A 22,745-nucleotide genomic window follows, 5' to 3' on the forward strand; every position below is an offset into this window, starting at 1 on the left:
ACATTTAAAATTTTTTTTTACCTTTTTAAAGTAATGTCTCTTCCATAATGACATGATGCCAACTTACTTTTTCCTACCCCACAGATACAGCCCCATCTGCCTTCATCCAGTTTGCACATGGTGCAGCTTATGGGCTAGTAAGGATTTGAATTTAGGACTAGATAAAGAGAAGTAGTACAATACTTTAAAATTCTGCAATTTAAAAGAGGTTGTACAAAGCACTATTAGGCTTTTTCACATTAAGTTAAGGGAAGAAATCTGAAGAAATACAATCAAGTTTTCTCTTTCTAATCAGAGGGATAGCTGTAGCTACACCACGCTTGTTTGGAAAATTCTGAAATGCAACACCCATTATTAGTTGCCATTGGTGATCATCAAATATTACTTTCCACCGATATATACATTTACAAAGTGGAAGGTAAGGTGCAAGCACAAAACACAGATGCAGTCTGCCATTTTTTGCACTTTGCATTGCAGCAGTTCTTTGGGCTCAGTTTTGGGGAGAAGAGACCTGTGGCCTCCTCCATGAATACAGTACTAAATACATTCAGCACCTTTCAGAAGCACAAGTTCTGTCCTTACTGTCTGCCATACCGTAGGACTGAGGACGCTGCACTTTGTATCTGGCGCAAGGTTCAGTGTGCAGCCAGACCCTGAATGCTAGCCAGAGTGCTACATGAGCACTAGGGGGTGAGTTTTTGCAGAAGTTGCAAGTAATAGGGTCTTTAAAAAATCATGTGACTTGGTTTGCAAAGTATGAATATTCAGTCTTGTTTGCACACACCAAAATGCAATACAATATTTACAGCTATTCAATTGATTAACTAATGCTCTGGAATTGGACCATAGTCATGCCCAGGGAAACAAAAAAATAACCTTTATTTTACAGATAAGCATGTGCACAGATTTTAAGGTTAATGCCCTATGAAACTAGTTGCCCACAGTAGCAGAGATGTATCGTAGGCGACTTACAGTATCTCTCTGTGGGGCATTAGCCTTAAGGAGAGGAGGAAAGGGCATAATCACTAGGGGATGCCAATTTATGACCCCCCTCCAGTGATTATAATGACTTACCTAAGACCCTGGGCTGGTGCCTTAGTTTGAAAACTTCTCCACCCCAGGGTACTACTGTAGGAATGCCTCTTTGTTGACCCTCTGTACAGCCCTGAGTGGGGTGTGCTTGTGCAGTAGAGCAAAAAGCTGAGTTCTTGCTTCTAAGTTTTGCTTTTTACTCTACTGCAAACATTGGCCACAGGATGTCTAGGAGGTAGACGAAGCTGGAAACATGGTGCTTGTATGTATGTATGTATATCTTTATTTATAAAGCGCTACTTATGTACGCAGCGCTGTACAGTAGAATACATTAATACAAACAGGGGGTTAAAGATAATGGATAAATACAAAGTACAACAATAAATACAAATAAATACAAGGTACAGTTGCAATAAGAGTCAGAAACAAGATGAAGGAGGTCCCTGCCCCGTAGAGCTTACAATCTATATGGGAGGGTGCTTCTACAGTAATACCCCAGGAAGGTGCAGTTTTTAGCAAACAGGAGCACTGGCCCAGTATTTCTGGTATAATCTCTGGTGGGGTGCCTAACAAATTCTGTCTTCATGCCACTTGCGCAGTAAAATGAAAATTTTAATAAAAAAGATAACTTTTTCACTCTGCAACGCATGCGCCGGCCCCAGTACTCCGAAGATATATGAGAGAAGAGGATCGCTCATTTGCAGCTACTCCAGGCTGGTGCAGTTTTCTCCAACCCGGGGTATAAGGTAAGCGATTATAGTCGCTGGGGGGGAGGGGGTGCCTAACATTTTGGCACCCTCAGTGATTTTACCTTTCCTCCCCCTTGAAGATCTTTTTTAATGCAGCATAAATTTAAAATCATGAGGTCTGCATTGTGCTTTTAAAAGCGACTCTGCTAATTACCATAGCTATACTTAAGCATAATATACAACAAGAAAGGCCAATCACTTGTAATCTCACACAGGCATTTAATTCTAGCAGTTTCTGCCCCTTACCTGTGCTGCCATAACCCGCTGTCTCTCTGCTATCAGACTGCACTTTTTGCACTGGCAGTCCCTCCACATACAGAAGCGCTTGTGTCCCTTCAGGGGAGAAGCATATCCATGATTCCTGCATCGAGCACACTTAGGTAACCGTGGAGACTTCTTTCCATGAACTCCTGATGGGTGCTGCCCAGAGCTACGAGTCTTGCTAAATGGTTCTTCATTGTTTTGCATCCTCTGTATCTAAAAGCAATTCTTCTGCAGGAAAGCCAGAAAAAGCTCTAATTATGGATTTGTGTTGAGAGTGCAACTGATTGCTGCTGAGGCAGTAAGGCCTGGCCTTGGTTTATTTTGTGGTTTACTCTACATTTGGTACATACAGGGGCAGGGACACAGTTAGCAACATTGGGGAATGTGTTGTCGAGTGTGGGAGTGGAAATAACAGGGAGGGGAAAAATATGTTTGCAACCAGGCTCTGTTTCCTAATCTATTTATTTATATATTTATTCGGGTGAGCCCCAAATTCTCATTTTTTGATCTGCCATGTTATAAAGAAATTTACTATTTGTACAAAAGTCTGGGGAAAACTATGTTAAAAATACAGAATACTTTCAGAACAGGAAGCAATGATAACCTATATTGTACTATACTTACATATAAAACTTAAATATATTAGTTATCATATTCAATTTATAATAAATAAGTACTAGCAAATTTCTTGCAGCATAAAATGCATTATACTGGTATAGGATCTGTTATTCTGAATGTTCGGGACCTGGGGTTTTCTGGATAAGGGATCTTCCTGCAATTTGGATTACCATGCCAAGTCTGCTACAAATTATTTAAACATTAAATAAACCATACAGGATTGTTTTTCCCACCAAAATGGATTAATGCAGCTTAGTTAGGATCTGTTAGTTTTACTGTTTTATTATTACAGCAAAAAAGTTTTTTTCATAAAAAAATTATAATTATTTGCTAATAATGGACTCTATGGGGTGTATTTATTAAAGATGAAGTTAGAGCTCACCACAGTCTGCTAGAGTGAAATTTTGCAACTCTCCATTGATATCTATGGCATTTTTAAAGGCATATTTGTCAAAGGGTGAACTTTCACTTATTGATAAATACTCTTTTAAAAATCTCTTAAAAATGAATGAAGAGAAATGAATATTTTTGATAAATATACCCCTATGGGAGATTTTTTTCCCCTCTAATATAGATTAATTATATCTTAGTTGGGATCAAATACAATGTACTGTATAATAATTACAAAATTACAATAATTACAAAATTAAAGGCGAAGGAAAGGTAAAAACTAAATAAAGCTTTATCAGAAAGGTCTATGTAAATACAGCCATAAGCACTTACAGTAATGTTGCACTGAGTCCTCTAAAAGAAACACTGGATTTCTTGATTTTTTTTTTGTAAATATGATGTTCCAGTGTCTGACTTCCTCTCTCAGAAACATCCTTAATTCCCCTGGAATGCTAAGAACTCCCTCCCTTAGGAATGTGTGATCTGAGCTATAACTGCAAACAGGAGGCTACTTAAAATGGCAGCTGCTGTGTTAAGCAAATGGAGAAAGTTTCTAAAGCTGTTTACTCAGGTATGGTAATGGCTTCTGCAGAATAAATATATTGTTCTAGGTAGCACTAATGTGGCAAATCTATTGGCATTAAAATTCCAAAATGACTTTCCTTTGCCTTTAAATGCATTTTAAAAAATGACATTATTTGATTAAAATGGAAGCTATGAGAGAGGGCCTTTCAGTAATTCTGGATAAGGGGTTTAGACAACGAATCTGATACCTGTATTGCTGAAGTCTATTAAAATGTGAAGTTATTAAAACATTTCCATTAAAAGTTGAGTATTTCTTGTGCTTCCAGAAAAAATCCCCAAGTCTTTAGTTATTTAAATGCATAGAGACAGGAAACTCCTCCTGCCGACCTGTGTCAAACAACATAACAGTATGGAGTAGGTTACCTGTCTTTGCAGGTAACTAAATACAAATAGATCTATTAGGTCTAGAATAACAAAGATAAATCTGGACCTTTTAGGCATTACTGGGACCATCCCTCAATAAACATGACACTGACTCTTCTCAACTCAAGAAAAAAACAAACCATGCAATATCAATTTTGTGAACACTTTAATAAAGATTACAAAATCTAGAATGCTTCATATATATACTATATATATTAGACTCAAGCACAATGCAACATTTTGACCCCCCCCCCCCCACAAATGTCCTTTAAGTCTTCTTAAATATTTGTACAGCTTTGCTATTATCAAGTGAATTAGTTTTTTTTTATTTGGACACTAGGAAATGACATGCCTGCATGTTTTTTTTTTAGGTACAGGATACTATATTTTATAAAATAACCCTAAAACAGACATATTGACTTTTAGAAAAACCCCTTGGGATTAAGATCCATTAACTTTATTCATGCCACATGGAATGTATTCATTACAAGAGTTTCTCAAACAGCAGAGAGGCACTTTTTGGACAAAAAAAATACATCCCATGTGCCTGCCCTGCTCTGGCCTTACAAATCTGGCAGCTAATCGGCCCGTGTATGGGCAGAAACGAGCGGCCTGGCCAACTGATATCTGGCCTGAAATTGGTTAGCCAGGTTAGAAAATCCAGTCGGATCGGGGACCGCATCGGCTCGTTGATGCGGTCCCCGAACCGACTGCCCCATGGCAGCAATTGTAATCCGATCGTTTGGCCCCAGGGCCAAATGATCGGATTATTTTTTTTAAAGCAACTTGCTACCTGATATCGCCCACCCGTAGGTGGGGATATCGGGTAAAGATCCGCTCGCTTGGCGACATCGCCAAGTGAGCGGATCTTATAGTGTATGGGGACCTTTATATGTATATTTTAGGACAATTAAGCATTAATATTAACCACTGGGTAATGCTTTGAGTTGAGCACCTTCATAATTAAACTTAGTAATATTATAAGTACATTTAATAAAAGATATTACCATTGGGAAGGTGCACAGGTTAACAGGGCCACCTTCAGAATCCCATGGTTTACTATGAGACTAGGAACAATTATAGGCCTCTGGCTGTTGTCAACCCTTTCTCCCATGGCCGGACTGCTGAACAGCACTTTAATTATATTTACTAAACGCCATGCATGTTCATGTATTTAACAGAATATAAAATCTTAACAATGTTTAGACCGCAAGGTAGGGGAGAGCAGGTTACCAAAAATATCTATTAAGTTACTGACCCTTGTGCAGAACGGACAGAAAGTGATTCCCAGTATAAGACCAATTCATCGGGAAAGTATTAATGCACATTTTGTTTCAAGGCCTCCCTTGTATATATGTATAGCTTGCGGATCAGACTGGGGGTGGCTGGGAGCTGTACTTGGGATCCGCGGGTAGAAGAGCCCCTACTGTACTATATTATCTTGACCTTTCTGATTTACATGAAGGCATCACAGGTCCATGTTCGTATGCACGGCCAGCAAATGGTAGTATCACCAGCAGTAACTTACCGTTCTCAATATTTGAATTTGTTTTTTTTTTACTTACTGTGCCTCCAACCAGCTGAAGCCCCAGCACTCTGCACTTAGCCAGCGCCACTCCCTTCTGCCTTAAATGCATACGCGCATTCCCGCCATTTCCCCTTTACTCCATGCGCACTCGCCATTGGCTAAGAGCGCCTGCCTGCCTCACATTAGGGTGGTCATTCTTAAAAAAAAATAAGGCTGCCACCCTAATGTCCGTTACCTGTGCTAATGGTGCTTATGTACATTTAATTTAGTGTGTTCGTGAGATGTAGTGCTGGATAAGTCGTTTGAGACTGTGGCGCAGCTGGTATCGCACGAACCAGTTTCAAGTTATAAAAAAAAGAACATAAACACTTTGGGAATGATGCACCTTGATTGGGGCGCTTTAGCTCTAATAAAAATGCGCAACTAGTTCTAGTTAATGTTAACACATAAGATAATACAGTATATGCAGTGTTTTCGAAGCCCGTTCACAGGCAGCGCCCAGCCGCGCATTTATTAGATTACAAGTCGGTCATTATGAACCTCTGGGGTCCAAATTCTCTCATACAGAGTACTGAGAAGTTCCTGAAAGGCCAGATACAAGCCACACAGCCAGCGCCCTGTTAGCTATACAGGCAGGAGGGAGGCTGTGAGATTTCACCCCAGGTTTGTGAAGGACGTTACAGACTATAATTATATTTTTTGGCAAACGTAGGTCTCTCTAGGCCGATGGTAAAGCTCGTCTGTTCCTTTGTCTGCCTCAGAATTATGAAAATCGTTTGCATACAGGCATCAGAGAAAATAGGCAATAGTAATGGATAAATATGTATATGGGTAGATAAGCAATATGGTCTTTGACATCATGTGTCAATAGACACTAAAGTAAGAAAAACAAAATGACTATAAAAATATAAATAATATTGATTCAAATATATTTGGCTTCATTAGCAAAGTCAAATGATTACAGGCACCATTTACATTAAAACTGAATGTCATTTCTACTGTTCTACTGTTTTCTACTGCTTTTTGTTGCTTTTAATTATTCACTAATGTTTCTGCTGATATTAGAGTAGTGCATTGGTTTCAATTTATTTACATTAAAAAGGGACATGAGCTTTACCAAAGTAAGGGCTCAATTGACTTAGGTACAGCTATGCAACACGATTTAAGGACTTTTTCTGTGTTCACAAACACATGTAAGCACAAAAGACATATACAGGTATGGGACCTGTTATCCAGAATGCTCGGGACCTGGGCTTTTCCAGGTAAAGGACCTTTCCGTAATTTGGATCTCCATAACTTAAGGCTGATAAAAATCATTTAAATAGTGAAAAAAAACAATAGGCTTGTTTTGCCTCCAATAAGGATTAATTATATCTTAGTTGGGATCAAGTACAAGGTATTGTTTTATTATTACAGAGAAAAAGGAAATCATTTTTAAAAATTAGAATTATTTGCTTATAATGGAGTTTATGGGAGATGGCCTTTCCGTAATTCTGAACTTTCTGGATAACGGGTTTCCGGGTAAAGGATCCCATGTCTGTATATTGCGTTTCTATGCATTTTTATAGATGCAACTAAGTGCTATTTTGAGTGTTTTCAATGCAACCCCCAGTTCTGTTGCCGTTTGAATGAGCATCAAGCTCAAAAAAATGCAGTGAAACCTGAATGCAATAAAATGCAGCTTTGAACAAAAAGTATTTAATTGAATCAATTCCTTTGTATTATACACATATCAAATGCAAAGAAAGCTTGTGTGTACGAGCCCTTGAGGTCTACTAAAGATTTTTGTTATTTGCTTCGTAAGTGCTTATTACAGTATTCTGTTTTGATCATCTTTTTCTAAACCACTGGCCAACCCCAAGTAAGGAGATCAATGGTTGCCCCCACAAATATCCCCCACCCACCCAAATAATTTGTGGCAACTCTGTCTTCTTCCTGCTTAAACTATGCATATTTGTAAAGCTGCTGCTGCTGGTTTATTTCCTTCTTAGGCTCTAAATACCAGGCCATATATTTATATGTCTTGTGGGGGCTTTTTCTAGAGATAAGAATATATGAACCCTGCCAACCAGAATGTGCTGTCTGCTTATGTGGATAAGGCAGAAGGCCTCAGATCAGCAATTTCTGTTTATAGTTTTTGTAACGCAGTGCCTGATGGATTGCTCTATGAACTCTGTGTCTCTCTCTCTAAATTATTATGCTAAATTGCATAAGTTCAGTTGCCAATAGCAACCAATCAGCAACTAGTTTTGGACAGTCTACTAACATTTTGAAAATAAAAGAAAGTCCTGACTGGTTGCCATTTGTAACTGCACATGTGAAATTGAGCACCTATGTTTGTAAAGGAGCATCTCTGTGTTTTTTTTGTACTTGGGCCCCACCACCAGATAGTATTTACAAGCTGGAAAGGGCATAAAAGAGGATGGCAAATCAGGCGTGGACTGGCAATCTGTGGGTTCTGTAAAATGCTAGAGGGTCTGCTGTAAGATACCATAGACAGCAGTGAACCACCCCCCTCCCCCTTTTCAAGAGTTACCCAATTTTGGCTTCTCTTCCCCGGTCTCCCATTGCCCAATAGCATTCTCCAGATTTTTTGCATTCCCCTGAATTTTTGGCACACCATAGTACCCCCTGGCGCTGGATCATTTCAGGTTGACAGCTCTGAGACAGTCACTATTTAGTGGGCTGTTGGGGGCTGTTTGGGCCTCTGTCCTGTTTGAAATGCCAGGGACTATGTTAAATCTCAGTTTAGACCTCTGGCAAATAGTTCAAATTGCCTGAAAAATAGAGATGGAAGCGGAAAGATGAATTAACTAAGGGGCCTAATTTAGTAACCATATTTGGTGTGTCTGTTAAAGGCATAGCTCGCTTTACGATTTACTTTTAGAATGATATTCTAAGACATTTTTTTTGTTTAAATTATATTTTATTTGTACAGTTTCTGGAATTTAAGAAGCGTTCTGATTGTTAGGGTGATGGCACACAAGGAGATTTGTCACCCATGGTTAAAACTGGGCTTCCACAGGTGACATACAGTGGCTTGCAAAAGTATTCGGCCCCCTTGAACTTTTCCACATTTTGTCACATTACAGCCACAAACATGAATCAATTTTATTGGAATTCCACGTGAAAGACCATTACAAAGTGGTGTACACGTGAGAAGTGGAACGAAAATCATACATGATTCCAAACATTTTTTACAAATAACTAACTGCAAAGTGGGGTGTGCGTAATTATTCAGCCCCCTTTGGTCTGAGTGCAGTCAGTTGCCCATAGACATTGCCTGATGAGTGCTAATGACTAAATAGAGTGCACCTGTGTGTAATCTAATGTCAGTACAAATACAGCTGCTCTGTGACGGCCTCAGAGGTTGTCTAAGGCTGATGCCACACCAGGCGTAGGGCTGATTTCAGCCCTACGCCTGCTACTTGTGCCTGCACCCGAATGAATGGGATACGCTCGGGTGCATGCACATGTAGCCGATATACGCATGAAAACGCGTGAGAATGCAAAGTCTCGAGTTTTCATGCGTATATCGGCTACTTGTGCCTGCACCCGAGCGTATCCCATTCATTCGGGTGCAGGCACAAGTAGCAGGCGTAGGGCTGAATTTTCGGCAAGCATTTTTTTTTTTTGTAATGTGACAAAATGTGGAAAAGTTCAAGGGGGCCGAATACTTTTGCAAGCCACTGTATCTCCCCGTATACTTTCTCACCAATAATAAAGTGAATCGCTGGTGGCAAAACATACATGGCACTTCGTTTGCTAAGGTCGCCTGAATGTTCCTCACGATGCAACTTCAGGGACTTTTGAAAAACCAAGTGGCGTGTAGGTTTTCCCACCAGTGATTTACATTATTGCCAGTGGGAAAGCATTTAAGGGAGATTAGTTGTACACAGTATTGAATATTTTTCACTGGTGACTGGCGATTTCTCTGTGTCCCAGTACCCTTAGGATTAACTTTTGATTTGATGAAAAGTACCCTGGGCCAATGCAGTTTTCTGATAACAGTAGCACTGGTCGGGCTTTCAGATAAGTGATTAAAATCACTGGGGGGTGCCCAACATTTGGCACCTTTTACTTACAGAAATCCACCCTGTCTGTGCAGTAACAAGCGATGCTAGATCTGTCAGTGCACAGAGATTTTGGGGCAAAAGCCAGTGCATGAATACTTTCCCCCCAGATGTAGATACACCAGCAAAGAAAAGGCCTTGTGTGACATAGAGCTTAGAATAGCCTGTACTATAGTTTCCCTGTAAATTAATATACAAAGAATTTGGGTTTCAGGTTTAATTTGAAAACGACTTTTATTGCATAGCTTTTTATGTCTGGGTGACAGGTGCCCTTTAACTTGCTTTTTTTTATTAATTTAAAACAGGAACTGGCAACAAGAGCTACATAGCATTGGCACTTCTGGCAAAGAGATTGGCATGTCCTACCTTGAGAAGTGGAAAAAGGAAGACAACAGCTAAAGGACAAAAGACTTTCAAGTGTAGGTAAAATATCTTAAATTGAAAATTCATCACAGGCTGTTCTGTAATATAATAAAGGGAATTTAATAGTGAAATACCCATTAACATGCTTTTTTGCTTACTTATTCTGAGCAGGACCAGCAAAGAGCTGCAGAGCTTCTGCATTTTCTGGAAATTGGAAAGTTACAGAACTTTGTAATCTCAAAGAAGATTATTCTGCTGCCATTGTTAAAAATACAAAAGTGAATCTTCACATTTGTAGTGTTTCCTTCATATGTTTTGTGACCTAATACAGGAATTGTTCTCAGATGATAGCACTATATATTACATTTTCTGAGAAAACAGCATCCCAATATGTAAATGCAGAACTGCGTGGTTGGCTTTGCTAATGAATACATTTCCAACAAAACAGCTTTCAGACTGGCACTGCTCTGGAGCAATTTAAGAAGAGGAACCCTCTCTTTGTATGCAATACAGAGGGAATCCTGGAAAGGAATTCGTTTCACTCCTAAAATGTCTGTTTTTTATAGAATACTGTATAAGCTCAAGCACTGGGATTTAGAGGAAAAACTATGCCACAAACAATGTAGGTCTTGCATATCTTGCATAAAACAGCTTATATGTAAAGCCCTGCTTCATCTAAATAATCCATTTTTATAAAAAGATACTTTTTTTAGTATTATGTGCCATTGAGTAATCTTAAAATAGAAAATTGCCATTTTTAATACTAAGGGCCACCCCCTGGGAGCATATGATTCACCATGCACACTAGTGATGTGCAGGTCAAGTTTTTCTCGACTCTCACCTACCCAATTTTCTCTGCTCTGTCTAGCATTACCTATCATATACATTGTCATGCTGCCATCTTTTTTTGGTTATTTACTTTGTTCACTCCTGTAAAATTACTTTGACACTGTTAAAAGTCAAGTTGCACTTCTGAGGGCTCTCCTTTGGGAGGTGCCAGGCAGGAAACAGACTGAGGGGCTGGACCGCAGGCTCTGCTTCCTCTATTATTGCATGGCTTCCTTCTTTCCGCGCGCTCTCTCATGTTACCTGCATATAAATTCCAGCTCCCCCCACCCTATATATGCCTGGGAGACAAGAGGGTGAGTGGAGGGAATGGAGGCAGGGGCTGTTATGGTCTGATTCTCTGCGCCTGCCCCTCCAAAGATTTTTTTGCAGGGGGGCCTAGCCCAGAGTAGTTATGCCACTGGTGCCAGGCCAAGTAATATTGCCTTTGTTGCAAATACTACTTAGTCTGGTTCTGTTGCAGTTGTACCTGCATTCATTTATTGTGCTTTTGTTTTACTGGGCAGTAATATTACTTACAGTGTTCTTGTTTTATTTCAGTAATGGTTAGTTATATTTTCTGCTATTACTTTATTGCCAAAAATATCACTGTTTTCTACCCCAATGGGCAAAATTAGTAAAAGCTGCAAATGGCTCAAAAAGCTTTAAGTAGACTTATTCTTTCACTTAAACATTAACTAACGACAGATAGAGAATTAAATGTGAGTTCCCAGGGGCCCTGCTACCATAAGGCATGTGAGAATCTTGCCTCACAAGACTGCGTGCTGCAAAATATCAGGGGCAGCAAAAAGCCACTCCTGGTTACTTTAAGGGGTGAAATTCTGGTGCTCTTTGCACAAGTGATGCGGCCCCCTTTTAACCAGTTCCCTAGGGGGAAGCCTTTAGAGAAAGATGGGCCCTGTTATTCAGAATCCTCAGGACCAGGATTTGTCAAGATAAGGGGTATTTCCATAATTTAGATCAGCATACATTAACTCTTGGTGAGGAAGAAAACCTGAAGGAATGGCAGCGAACTAGAGGTGCCAAATCTGTAAACCATCTTCCACTGTTAATATTGTTGATGGTGTTCCCAATGGGAATGTGCCCTGTCCCTTTTATCTTTGGGGAGTCGTGGTAACAACTTTTGGGGTTTTGTTGCAAATTCCATCTGATACCCCACTCTGACAGTCTGCAAGCCCCAAGGGTCTGATATGACTGGAAGCGGCTCCAAATGAAAATGCTGAAGACTGCCTCCTACTGGGGGAGAAGACCTGGCTCCAGGACTGATCTGCTCTACGAGAACCTTCTTGTTTCTCTCTATTCTTCTGTGGCTTGCCAGGTTTTCCCCTATAGGAATAAAAAAAAACCCCTTTCCTCACTGGCAGACATTTACTAACATTTACTTACTGCCCAGTAAAAGCCACGCATACTGGAGCAGATTTAAAAGAGCCCCGGTGGAAACAAATAGATATTAAACTTTCAGGCAAAGCTGTGCTCCCAGCTGATTCAGGCAGACACGCTCCTGCTCCCTCCCTCTTTCTTCTCACAGAAATGGAAGGAAGAGAAGCCGTGCCTCAGCCACCCATCTGCAGCACTGAATACTGCTAGATTCAGCTGTGTTGCAGTCAGGGTGGATGGCATAAGGAGACACAGGAGACTACAAACACGTCTGTACTGTGGGGACAGGAAAAAAACCACTAATGGGCTGGGGGAAGGAGAGCTTTTCATACTTCCTGCTCTGTGGGGGCAGGGACACTCCCTCTCTCTCTCTCTGTTTGTGCTGCCTGGGAGTGGAATGAATACAATTTAAAAGCAAACCATAAAAGGTATGAAAAGACAATAACTCCCAAGCACTAATAAACCTGTGCCATTAGTCCTGTGATATAATAGAATCTTTGCGATTGCTAGCACTTACTAAGAGAACACTGTATGGCAAGCTGCAAGGGTTGTGTTTGTCGTTCCTTCGGTAGCTCAGTTGGTAGAGCGGAGGACTGTAGTGGGAATTGCAGCTGTCATCCTTAGGTCACTGGTTCGATTCCGGTCCGAAGGACTTGTTTTTCTCTACTTGACATATTTTTATTGTTTTGTTGAACTAATTTAAAATCTCTTATTACGTGATCTTTTAAATAAGTACTTGTTTATGCAAAATAATGCATACTCATCTGTTTATGCATAACGTGCACAACTACAATAACATAACTTCAATAGCTACAATATAAATTTGCCTACATTGGGGAAATAATGAACATTATGGAAACATAATTTTTATATAGTACGACATATATGTTTATTTAAAACTAATGTTTATTATTGCACTAATGCAAGAACTGAAGGAGAAATGTGTTGGCACTATATATATAATTTACTAAACTTTCATAAAAGAAAAAGGGTAAGACTTTGACATCCCCTAGAGGTCTCCCTTGCTCTCTCAGATATATGTACGTACCAAAGGCTTTATTTGTATGTAAGGCACTGGAAATACACAGCTGTCATAAAATAGAAGGAAAAATCAGAGTATATCTGTTCCCTTTCTATTTGATTTTGCCTCCTGACAGGTAACCCAGAGCTAGCGCATACCCCTCCCGAGGACCATTACTATGAACAGTACACCCTTCGACATGGCATATTTGTATCATGGAGTAATTGACAGGTTAGTTCACAAGGTCCTCTGTAGCCTATCAGAGGGATTCTGCCATAAGGGAATGTGAGGCAACATTTTACCAGGGGCAGCAAATAAGAATACTGTATGTAGAACCCACAACAGAATTGTAGCAGCTAGCAGCACAATGTCAGTCAGGAGTCTAACAGCCATATCTCCATTTTATTAGCCTTCTGCACTGGGAAATCAAAATGTTGGTATAAATATGAAACAATACACAAAAGTGTCACTCTAGCCAATTGTCAGATGTTCACGACAGAAGAAGTAGTAGTTAGTGTGAGTCTAGCAGCTACTGTAACAGTAAACTATTGGAGTGTCAGATTGGTTAGAATGAACAGTTCTGTTCTCCATCCCAGACTAATACGTGTCAGATGAGGGACTTTGGTCCATCCCCAGTGCCTCACCACTGAATTATGATCTACACTGAGAATGAACACTTGTGGTGAGATCTGCCCAGTTACACCCCTGGGCTTGCCCAATGACACCTTCCATTCATCTCCTCTCCCCTCAATCTGCCAGACAACATCCTTTTCCACTCCACCCCATTACCTCATTAAGCTTCTCGCAGGTGATACCACTGTTAATTTGTTGTTGAGGAGGTAGCAATCCTTTATATAAAAGCACTCTTAGTAAGGCAAAACTGCTATCTGCACTCATTCTAAAAGCAGCCAATATAATGTCTCACTCTTTCTGTGTCTGAAGTAAAAAAATAATGAAACAGTCTCTTGTCCAGTATAAGTTTAATGAAAGGGACTTGTGCTCAGTGCCGGGCCAAGCCGACCGGGCACCCTAGGCAACCTGGTTGGCTTGGCCCGTCCCAACCAGCCCCCCCATCCCCCCCGGTGTGTGCATGCATGCACACAGGGCCATGGGGTTGCCGGGGCCTTGGCAGTGGGGGGAAAGGGAACAGAACTAGAGGTAGGTAAAAGCAGAGGTACCTGCCTGACGCCCCCCACCGTTGCGCCCTAACCCTAGTTCCAGCCATGGTTGCCGGGCTGCAATGGCGGGAAAGGGTTTGGAACTAGAGGTAGGTAAAAGTAGATCTACCTGCCTGGCGCCCCCCCCCCCCACCGTTGTGCCATAGGCAGATGTCACTTATGCCTACCCCTAGTTCTGGCCCAGTTGCAGGGGCCGCTGCAGTGGGGGGAAAAAGTACGGAACTAAAGGTAGGTAAAAGTAGAGGTACCTGCCTGGTGCCCCCCCACCGTTGTGCCCTAGTACTAAACAGGACAAACAGTAAAAATGATAGTACTATTTTCCAGATTCCCGAGTTGGGAGTAGTTAATCATTTGAGACAAACCATAGAGTGTAGCATTGACTGATACAAGGAGCACCTGTACTTAATGCCTGGCAGGCATTAAAGAAGACATATTGTGTAAAAAACTGTGCCTAAAAATGGCAATGAATGGACTTCCTGCTGCTTCCTTTCCTAGGCTGTGCAGGGGCACTCAGTACTGAAGAACAGCAGCTAGGCTGACCTGACAGGGAACTGAAGCCTGTCTGTTTTTGTGTGACTCTAGAGCTGGCCATACACACCAATAATATTGTCCGAAACCTCGTTTCGTACGATATTCAGTACGTGTATGGTAACTCGGTTAGGAGACCGATATCGCAGAAGGCTGCTGATATCAGTTGACTCGCTGATTGGGCTGGTTAAAAGATTTTGATCGGCCGCCATAGAAGGCGCCTGAGCAAAATCTGCCTTCAGGGCTGAATCGGCAGAAGGAGATAGAAACCTCCATATCTGACGATTCTGCCCTGAATGTCAGTGGAGGGTTGGAACCCTTGCACGAAAGATCGAAAATTGCCAGCTTGTGTGGCCAGCTTAGGACTGTGATTGGCTTTCCACCTCCTACTGTGCTTCTGTTAGGACACCCAAACCCTCATTTGAAACACAGACAGGGACCATAGTAGATCTATAGGGAGCTCCAGTAAAGGGGACATTTTTAATGATAATGATCATTTTTAGCCCAGAGTGAACCCAGCACCATATTGTAATCATTATTGCCTACATGATTGGGGGGATTTTTTGTTATGCTATATGTCTCCAAGTGTTCATAAATGATCCCCTTCTGTATTATTTTAGGAAGGACATACCACGGCGTGCATGTGTCCCTCCCAAGCAAATATGCATCTTTTAATTAAGCAAGAGTCCATAGCAAGGACCAGACTAAGAATTCAATAAGCCTATAAATCAAACAGATATAGTGCACCCAGGAAGTACAAACAAGCTAAGGCCCCTTAAAGTACATCTTGGCACCAGGTATATGACAATGTCAATATGTCAACACAACTGTGTAATAATGCATGTGAGCCTGCATAATAACAGCACAGTACCATGACATGCCCCGCATGCAATGCCACCATTGTGACAGTTTTTGTAATTTTGTGTAAAACAGAGCATGATCCCAATGTTTTGGTTCTACAGATCAATAGAAGACACCACTGTTAAAACTGCATGTCTTTCGTTGAAACTCTTACTGTGACTTCCACACTGTCCCTGGATGCAACATTAACACTAGGATGCACTGAATTCTAGATTCCATTTGGAATCTGGACAAATCTGAGCCTTTGTTTGGCAGCATTCGGATTCAGAGTGCCTGGCTGAGCCAAATCCAAACCCCTAAAATTAGATGACTAAAGGCACTGTTTTTTTATCATGCGTTTAAAATAATTCTTTGCGGAGGATTTGGCTGAATAAAAAAAAATTGGTTCATCCCTAATTAGCACAAGAACTATTCATCAGGAGCAGTTTCATTTATGGTCCAGAGCCACACACAAGCCTAACAGTCGGGTGTACGATGCCAAGAAGCAGATTTAGGGGTATAAACATTGCCACCTTTGGATTTAGGAGCAGTAGAAAGGATCAGTGAAGAGATGAATCGCCCCTGGAAACAAATCTTGGTGCTACAAGTAGGCACTATCAACATATATGGGAAGGGACTCATGGAATCCACTCGGGATGATGGTAAAACTAGAAAAAGACTGTATTGAACACGTTTTTTCTATACAGCACCTTACATGTCTATGGCTATGATTAAGTACATCAAGCACGAGACGCATAAGGTTTGTATAGAAAATGTTCTGTTTTCCTAATTTTACAAATCAACTCTAGTGGATTCCATAAGTGCCTGCCCATCTGTTATAGCCCTGATCCCAGCTAAAATGACCACCTGTGGGATGAATTGGAATAAATACTGTGAGCTATGCCATGTGACCTTTATATGACTGCCATTGTCTTTGGAATGAGATGTTGGCAGTGTGGGACTGGGGTATGTGGGCCCACTGGGAATCTGCGCACAAGGGCCTGCACCATGCTGTGCAGCCCCCTGCACTTTCAGTTATACCCCTTATGTATAAGCCAGATATAAGGCTAAACAGAGAGACTCATTATGCCTCAATATATTAACTCCTTTTATTCCAGGGTTTGCAGTGGGGGTAATAAGGAAAAAATGGAGAAAGCCACTGGCATGCAATATTGCACCTCCCAGCACATGTAAGATTTCAAAGATAAAGAAGGAATGTTATATGTTCTTGTGTTCTATTAGTTCAATATCTGTTTGGGGCAGAGGGTTAGGATGGAAGGCACATTCTACTTCTAAGAAATGGAGTTTCCATACTTGTTCATCTGCACTGTGTAAAAGTTCTGAAGGCTGAGAAATTCTTAGCAGCTGGCAGAAAGTGTGCTTTGATGTGGAATCGCATCTGTTGCACAGCACTGCCAAGTGCTAACATTTCAGTCATTATTATGGAATTTCCCCATTTACTGATATTAAAAGATTGCAATAAAAAAGGGCATACTGCCAGTGGATCAGGATTGTAACATGTGCAATAGGATGAGCAGATGAGAGGGAGTACCTGCAGGTCAGTTAAAGCAAGCGGAAGCCTAAATATAGACTGAAATGCACTTGCTAATAAATACTCTTTAATTATAGCAGTATGTCACTTCCAACTGCTGTCATCTCTTCCGGTAAGTTAATACTTTGGCATCAAGCAGCAGAAGGAATCTGCTTCCTCTCTATGCACATAATTTATTTACTAGTCTCTGCTCAGTATTCTGCCAATATCTTTTGTAGATATGCAGAACGTCTGTCAGGGACACATTTAGAGCAAACATTTGTTTTGCTTTTGTCTTTGCTTCTGTATGTTTAAACTCATTATTCCTCCTCCACAAGGTTTATTTTTAGTACAGGTACATGGAGATACAGACCCCTTTGGTTAGCCATTCATTAAGCTAGGGCCCCGCAGGCAATATGGCAACTGGCTCCTGTTAGCACCATCAGTTCTGATACTGGGGGTGGCCACCTCTTTTTAGTCAGTCTCCAATTCCCTGTTATGCTAATACAGAGCCTCATGCAGGTCATTACCTTGATCCTCTTCATGTTTGCTGCAAACTAGTTAGCTGGTGTGCGCCAAGTGTGAGCTGGGTAAAACAAATTATGCCACTGGTAATTTTTACTATTTTTCAAATTAAAAAATGTGGAGGAAAGGATAATTTAATTGCAGGCACAGTCAAGGTTAATAAGTAACCCTTTCTGTGGCATATTTCCAGGCAGATTAGATGAGGAAGTGTTCATTATAAAGAGTTTTACTTGGAAGCAGAATCTGACTTAATTTACTGTCCATCTTCCACAATTGTTCTGCAGAACCAAGGAAGTGGGAGAAAGAGTGGAAATCAACTGTTCTTTGAACAACTGATTTGAAAAAGCAAAACTAGTGTTCTGAATGTAATCCCCTATTTAAAAAAAAAAACAAAAAAAAAAACTACAGTTAAAATCACTGGGGGTGCCAATGCTGACGATTAGCTTTCTCAGAAATACCCCGGGTATCAGGTAAGTGATTATCACTAACATTTTGGCAACCCCCCTCAGTGATAATACATTTGTTCTACTTTAATGGGCTCCTGACTAATACAAATTCATAAATGCGTATGAATATAATTGTAAAATGGAAAGCCCCTGGAGACTGTCCCAGAACCTTTGGATGTTGCCATCTAACATAGGCAACGCTGCTCTTTCCTGCAGATTCAGTAATGCATATAAAGCATCTGCTGAATGAGAAAGCTGTGGAACATATGTAATGTTTTTAGATGGGAGGCAGGAACTCAGCCAATGAGAAGGCATGTCTGTTGTTATGGCTTCTTAGAGGCACCTTTTTCCTGTACACCAATGAAGGAAAGACTGATGGATGGGCATTGGAGCAGCTGATGGCTAGACAGCAATCCATACAAACAATTATGCTTATGCACCAGTTTTAAGACCCAACTAGTCACAGCTTTATTACTTCATATCCATTGGGTTTGTCTAGTAATTACATTGAACAGAATATAACAGCCCTTTATATGGTCATGGAACTCCTCTAAGACATCTTTGTTAGACTAGTGTTTGTACACTGTCAGTTAGCAACAAAAGCCTTCTCTCTAATATACTGTGTTATACTGTTAGGTTCTGCCAGTAGGTGTCAGTATACATACTGTTTTGTGTTTATAAAGTTTTTATGAACCTGTGCATTCTGGGAAGAGTCTCCAGGATGTGATGTTATGTTCCTGTTTCCTTCTTGTTGAAAAGTGAATAAAGTATCAGCCATGCTTGCAGCATCATCCTGATTGGTAAGACTCCTAACTCCTGTTATTGCTACTCCAGATACTCTGCTAACAGTCTTATATCCTTATATTTTAAAACAGGGGGTACCGTTATTTCCTATATAATTTATCTAAAAGTCAGTAGTAGAATAACCAGCCCATCCATCTGATGGAAGAGTAAAAGGCAGAGACTACTACAGAAGATGGATAAAAACAATATAACGAAAGTTTATTGAGGAGATATGGCAAGAGCCTAAGGCACTTCAAACATTTAAAAAACGTACAACTCTAAAAGAAACAGGACAGGCTATTATATAAATATGCATATATATATATATCAACATCCTTTTATATTATCAAGTAAGGGACATACATTGTAACTGGTGACCTTACTTTCTTTTATAAACATTATACAGATATTATACAATACTACACAGATTAAAAACATAAGCTTGGTACATGAACTTTGAGACATATACCTTATATTTTTCTTATGTATTATAAAATATGCAGGAAATACTGAATTATTTAACATTTGTATATATTTATGTTTAAATTAATATAATTGCATAATAGGCCCATCCCAGAAGATGCTTCCTTTTTCACCCATACTGCTCCATTTGTGCTCGTCTCCATTTACACTAGACACCCAACGGCCAGCTCAAGTGCTGTGGATGTAGGTACCAGACAAGGATACCCGTTTCAGAATGAACCTTGGGAAGCAATGTTCAAATGTTCTACATGTAGGCAGCAGGCATATGGCACTTGGGACTTTTCCCAACATTGCAAGACAGGTATGGTTGATATTTGGATCCCTGGGGCTGGGTAGAAAGCCATCTTTTCAAAAATGTCCATAAAGTGTCCACATTATAACTAATCACAGAGGCACTGCCATGGCATAATGTGTTCTTCCAGTTGCTAATAATATATACAGATATTGCTCATGTCTGCTGGTGTGTTCAGGCACAAGAATATTACATTCAGTATCTGTCAGTATGAACAGTTAGCAGCAGCTCCCAGAGAGGAGAAAACAAACAATGGCCACTTTTTCTCTAAGCTTCAATGGTCAGTGGGGCCTTTCTGTGTTGGACTTGGGGGAAACTTTCTGCTGAGTCTCGGTGTGCCCTGGAGGGAAAGAAATACAAATACATTCTTAATCTAAACCACAGTGATAAGAGCCTTATTTACATTATTTCTTTGTTTTTATATTTCATGATATTAGCAGTTTGTACACTTAAATGTGTAACAGGAGCACCCCTGCTGTTCTGTTTGGGCCATGACAAGGCAGAACAGCTACAACTTATTGTACTGAATCAGGAATCATCTTTTTGTGCTGCCCTGTTGAGTTCTAGTGCTCAATATGACAGGAGTGATATAAAAAAAAATCATAAAAACATCATAAAAAAATGTAAATTGCAAAGGTGCTCAAAAGAGCTCTCTGAGCAATTTTAAGTGTAAGTCCCCTTTAAGTGGTTAGTTATCATGCAGGAGAAGTATGCTGCCCCTATTGTGTTTGCCTAGTATGGTATCTACTGCCTAGCACAGGTGAAAAAAATTCTGTGCATCATGCTGTGCATGGAGCTCAAATATATATTTATAAATATATATTACATCTTACACGCTATTGTATGTATGCCACCTCCCTGGAATTATCAAGTTGCTACAAAATTTAAACAGCAATGACATGTTAAAATGGGGTAAGTAAATGTTATCATTCTGGTCCCATACATGGAGCTAGAAGTGGTTCAAAACAGCCAGTGTATAGGCAACCAAGGATAAATAGCGAGAAATAAGGATCCATATGTTGCCTGAGATTTTATACCTGGTTAAATAATACCCTTACGGTTCCTGCCAATGAATATGTCTGAGGATCAATAAGCATTCTGGAAAAGGGCACATATTTGGCATCTTTGCCATAGATCCAGGCCGGGACTGGCAATCTGTGGATTCTGGCAAATGCCAGAGGGGTTGCTGTAAGAAGCCATAGACAGTCACTATTTATTGGGCTGGTGGGGGCTGTGTACTTAAAATGGGTCTCTGTGTACTTAAAATGCCAGGGAATTTCATTCCATATAGTGTATTGTCCATACCTCTCTGTATATTTATTAGTGGTACTTACAGGTGATGGTGTTTTTGAAAAATTTAAATGTGCATAGAGAATAACTGCTATATCCTTGTGTCCGGCATCCAGAGCGATCGACAGTGCTGAACTTCCATCCTAGAAGAGAAACAAAAATGTAACCAATGTAGTTTTGGAAGCTCCTAACTAGTCAGTAATATGGCAGCCAGCAGAGCACAAAGCACTGATATGGAGCCTTCTGTTAGTCTCCCACTGTATCTCACAGAAAAATATACAGTTAAAGAATTGTTGCTTTTTTTTTTTTTTTAAATTTATATCGCTATTTGATATTAGTTTGGCAGGAACACCCCCTGATGCTTTGTATGGGCATAGCAGAGAGAGTGACATTAGCGAAAGTGTCTCCTGACACTGATCTGCTCATTTCTATGCCTGCTGTCACATTGGGGTGGCATAGTACAGCCTCCAAGTGCCCACTAATTGTCATTCTAGGAGTCAGAAAGTGGTCATTGTGGAGACACATTACAGCTCACAGTGTTATGTGGTGCTTTCCAGTCATCACATCAATAGCTTCTATTATTCCTTACACTTGTGTACCTGTGCAGGGCCATATTTATATATAGGCACAAGAGGGCCTGTGTTGGTTGCCCTTGAAAGAAGAAAAACAATTTGCCCCAGTCCACCATCAAGTCACTTACATTGTCTTCCAGGGCAGCATTGCAGCCATGCTGGGCCAGCAGCAGTTTGACAATCTCTACATGTCCATGTTCACTTGCACACATTAGTGCTGTGGAGCCTTCATCATCCTGGATATTGACATCAGCTCCGCATGCCAAAAGGGCTCTGACCATGTCTATGCGTCCATGACTGACAGCGAGCATCAGCGCAGTTTGGCCTGCCTGCAAACAGAAAATATATTTACATTATACGGGCATTGTAGGTTCCCTTTCCCAACTACATATACTGTATTTATGTATACTTATGCAACAGGATAGGGGGTTGTTGGGGAAAGAATTTATCAGGGAGCAGCAACAAAAAAGAATAGGTAATGAAATGATTTATGGTAGCCTTTATGCTGGCTGTGGCTACTTTTAAACAGATCTAAAAAATAAGGCTAGCATTTAACCCTTGTTACAAGGTAAACACCTAACAAGCTATAAAGTATCTGTTATACAGACCTGGCTAGCTTTGGCATTCACATCTCCTGAGCCAAAGAGCTCCTCCACTACCCCCATGTCCTTGGGTGCTTCCACAGCTGCAAGAGCAGCAAGCATTATGGGAGTGTAGCCAGCCTTGTTCTGCTGATTTACATTACACACATCTGCAAAGAAACCAAGCATTCTAGTGAAACATGAAGTCATCAGGCAAATCAAAGGCATGATTGTGCAGGGAAAATAAAGACGGTTATACAGGACATTTTAATACATGACAAATGCCATTTATTGCTATATAAATGAAATGGTATGTATCAAAAAAAAGTGACAGTGACTATAGCCCAAGACAAATAGCCCAACACAAATGTTTTGTTACACAAAAGACTATGGTGTTTTAATTTGCCAAGTAATCTTTACACTTTAGGGTGAAAAACACAGAGCAATTAGTTTCTTTGACTTTTTAAAAATAAATAGGGTAACACAC

At 40.4% G+C, this 22,745-nt stretch overlaps 2 protein-coding genes, 1 long non-coding RNA gene and 1 other non-coding gene across 8 annotated transcripts in view; 2 read left to right on the plus strand and 2 right to left on the minus strand.

The window, feature by feature from the left end:
- dmrt1 (doublesex and mab-3 related transcription factor 1) overlaps positions 1 to 5,655 on the minus strand; it is a 48,054-nt gene extending 42,399 nt beyond the window's left edge. Inside the window, exons 1-2 of the mRNA XM_031890717.1 lie at positions 5,567 to 5,655; positions 2,028 to 2,273 (exon numbers count right to left, since the gene is read on the minus strand). Of these exons, the coding sequence (XP_031746577.1) occupies positions 2,028 to 2,249 (222 nt within the window). The 5' untranslated portion in view covers positions 2,250 to 2,273; positions 5,567 to 5,655. The remainder of the gene's footprint in view (positions 1 to 2,027; positions 2,274 to 5,566) is intronic.
- A 463-nt stretch (positions 5,656 to 6,118) lies between these two features.
- On the plus strand, positions 6,119 to 10,254 carry LOC116408325. The gene is made up of 2 exons (XR_004220872.1): positions 6,119 to 6,192; positions 9,908 to 10,254. It is a non-coding gene; the product is annotated as an uncharacterized LOC116408325 (long non-coding RNA).
- A 2,496-nt stretch (positions 10,255 to 12,750) lies between these two features.
- trnay-gua lies at positions 12,751 to 12,840 on the plus strand. The gene is given in 2 exon segments: positions 12,751 to 12,787; positions 12,805 to 12,840. It is a non-coding gene; the product is annotated as a tRNA-Tyr (tRNA).
- Positions 12,841 to 19,233: 6,393 nt separating this feature from the next.
- The window catches only part of kank1 (KN motif and ankyrin repeat domains 1), a 117,580-nt gene continuing 114,068 nt past the window's right edge, over positions 19,234 to 22,745 (minus strand). For 4 of the 5 annotated variants that reach the window (XM_012964011.3, XM_012964013.3, XM_012964015.3 and 1 more), the window contains 4 exons: positions 22,286 to 22,428; positions 21,806 to 22,006; positions 21,150 to 21,248; positions 19,234 to 20,155 (listed from right to left, as the gene is read on the minus strand). In XM_012964011.3, coding sequence (XP_012819465.1) covers positions 20,090 to 20,155; positions 21,150 to 21,248; positions 21,806 to 22,006; positions 22,286 to 22,428 — 509 coding nt within the window. In that variant the 3' untranslated portion in view covers positions 19,234 to 20,089. 5 annotated transcript variants of the gene reach the window in all.

Source organism: Xenopus tropicalis, chromosome 1 (assembly GCF_000004195.4).
Source record: "Xenopus tropicalis strain Nigerian chromosome 1, UCB_Xtro_10.0, whole genome shotgun sequence".
Lineage (NCBI taxonomy): Eukaryota > Metazoa > Chordata > Amphibia > Anura > Pipidae > Xenopus > Xenopus tropicalis.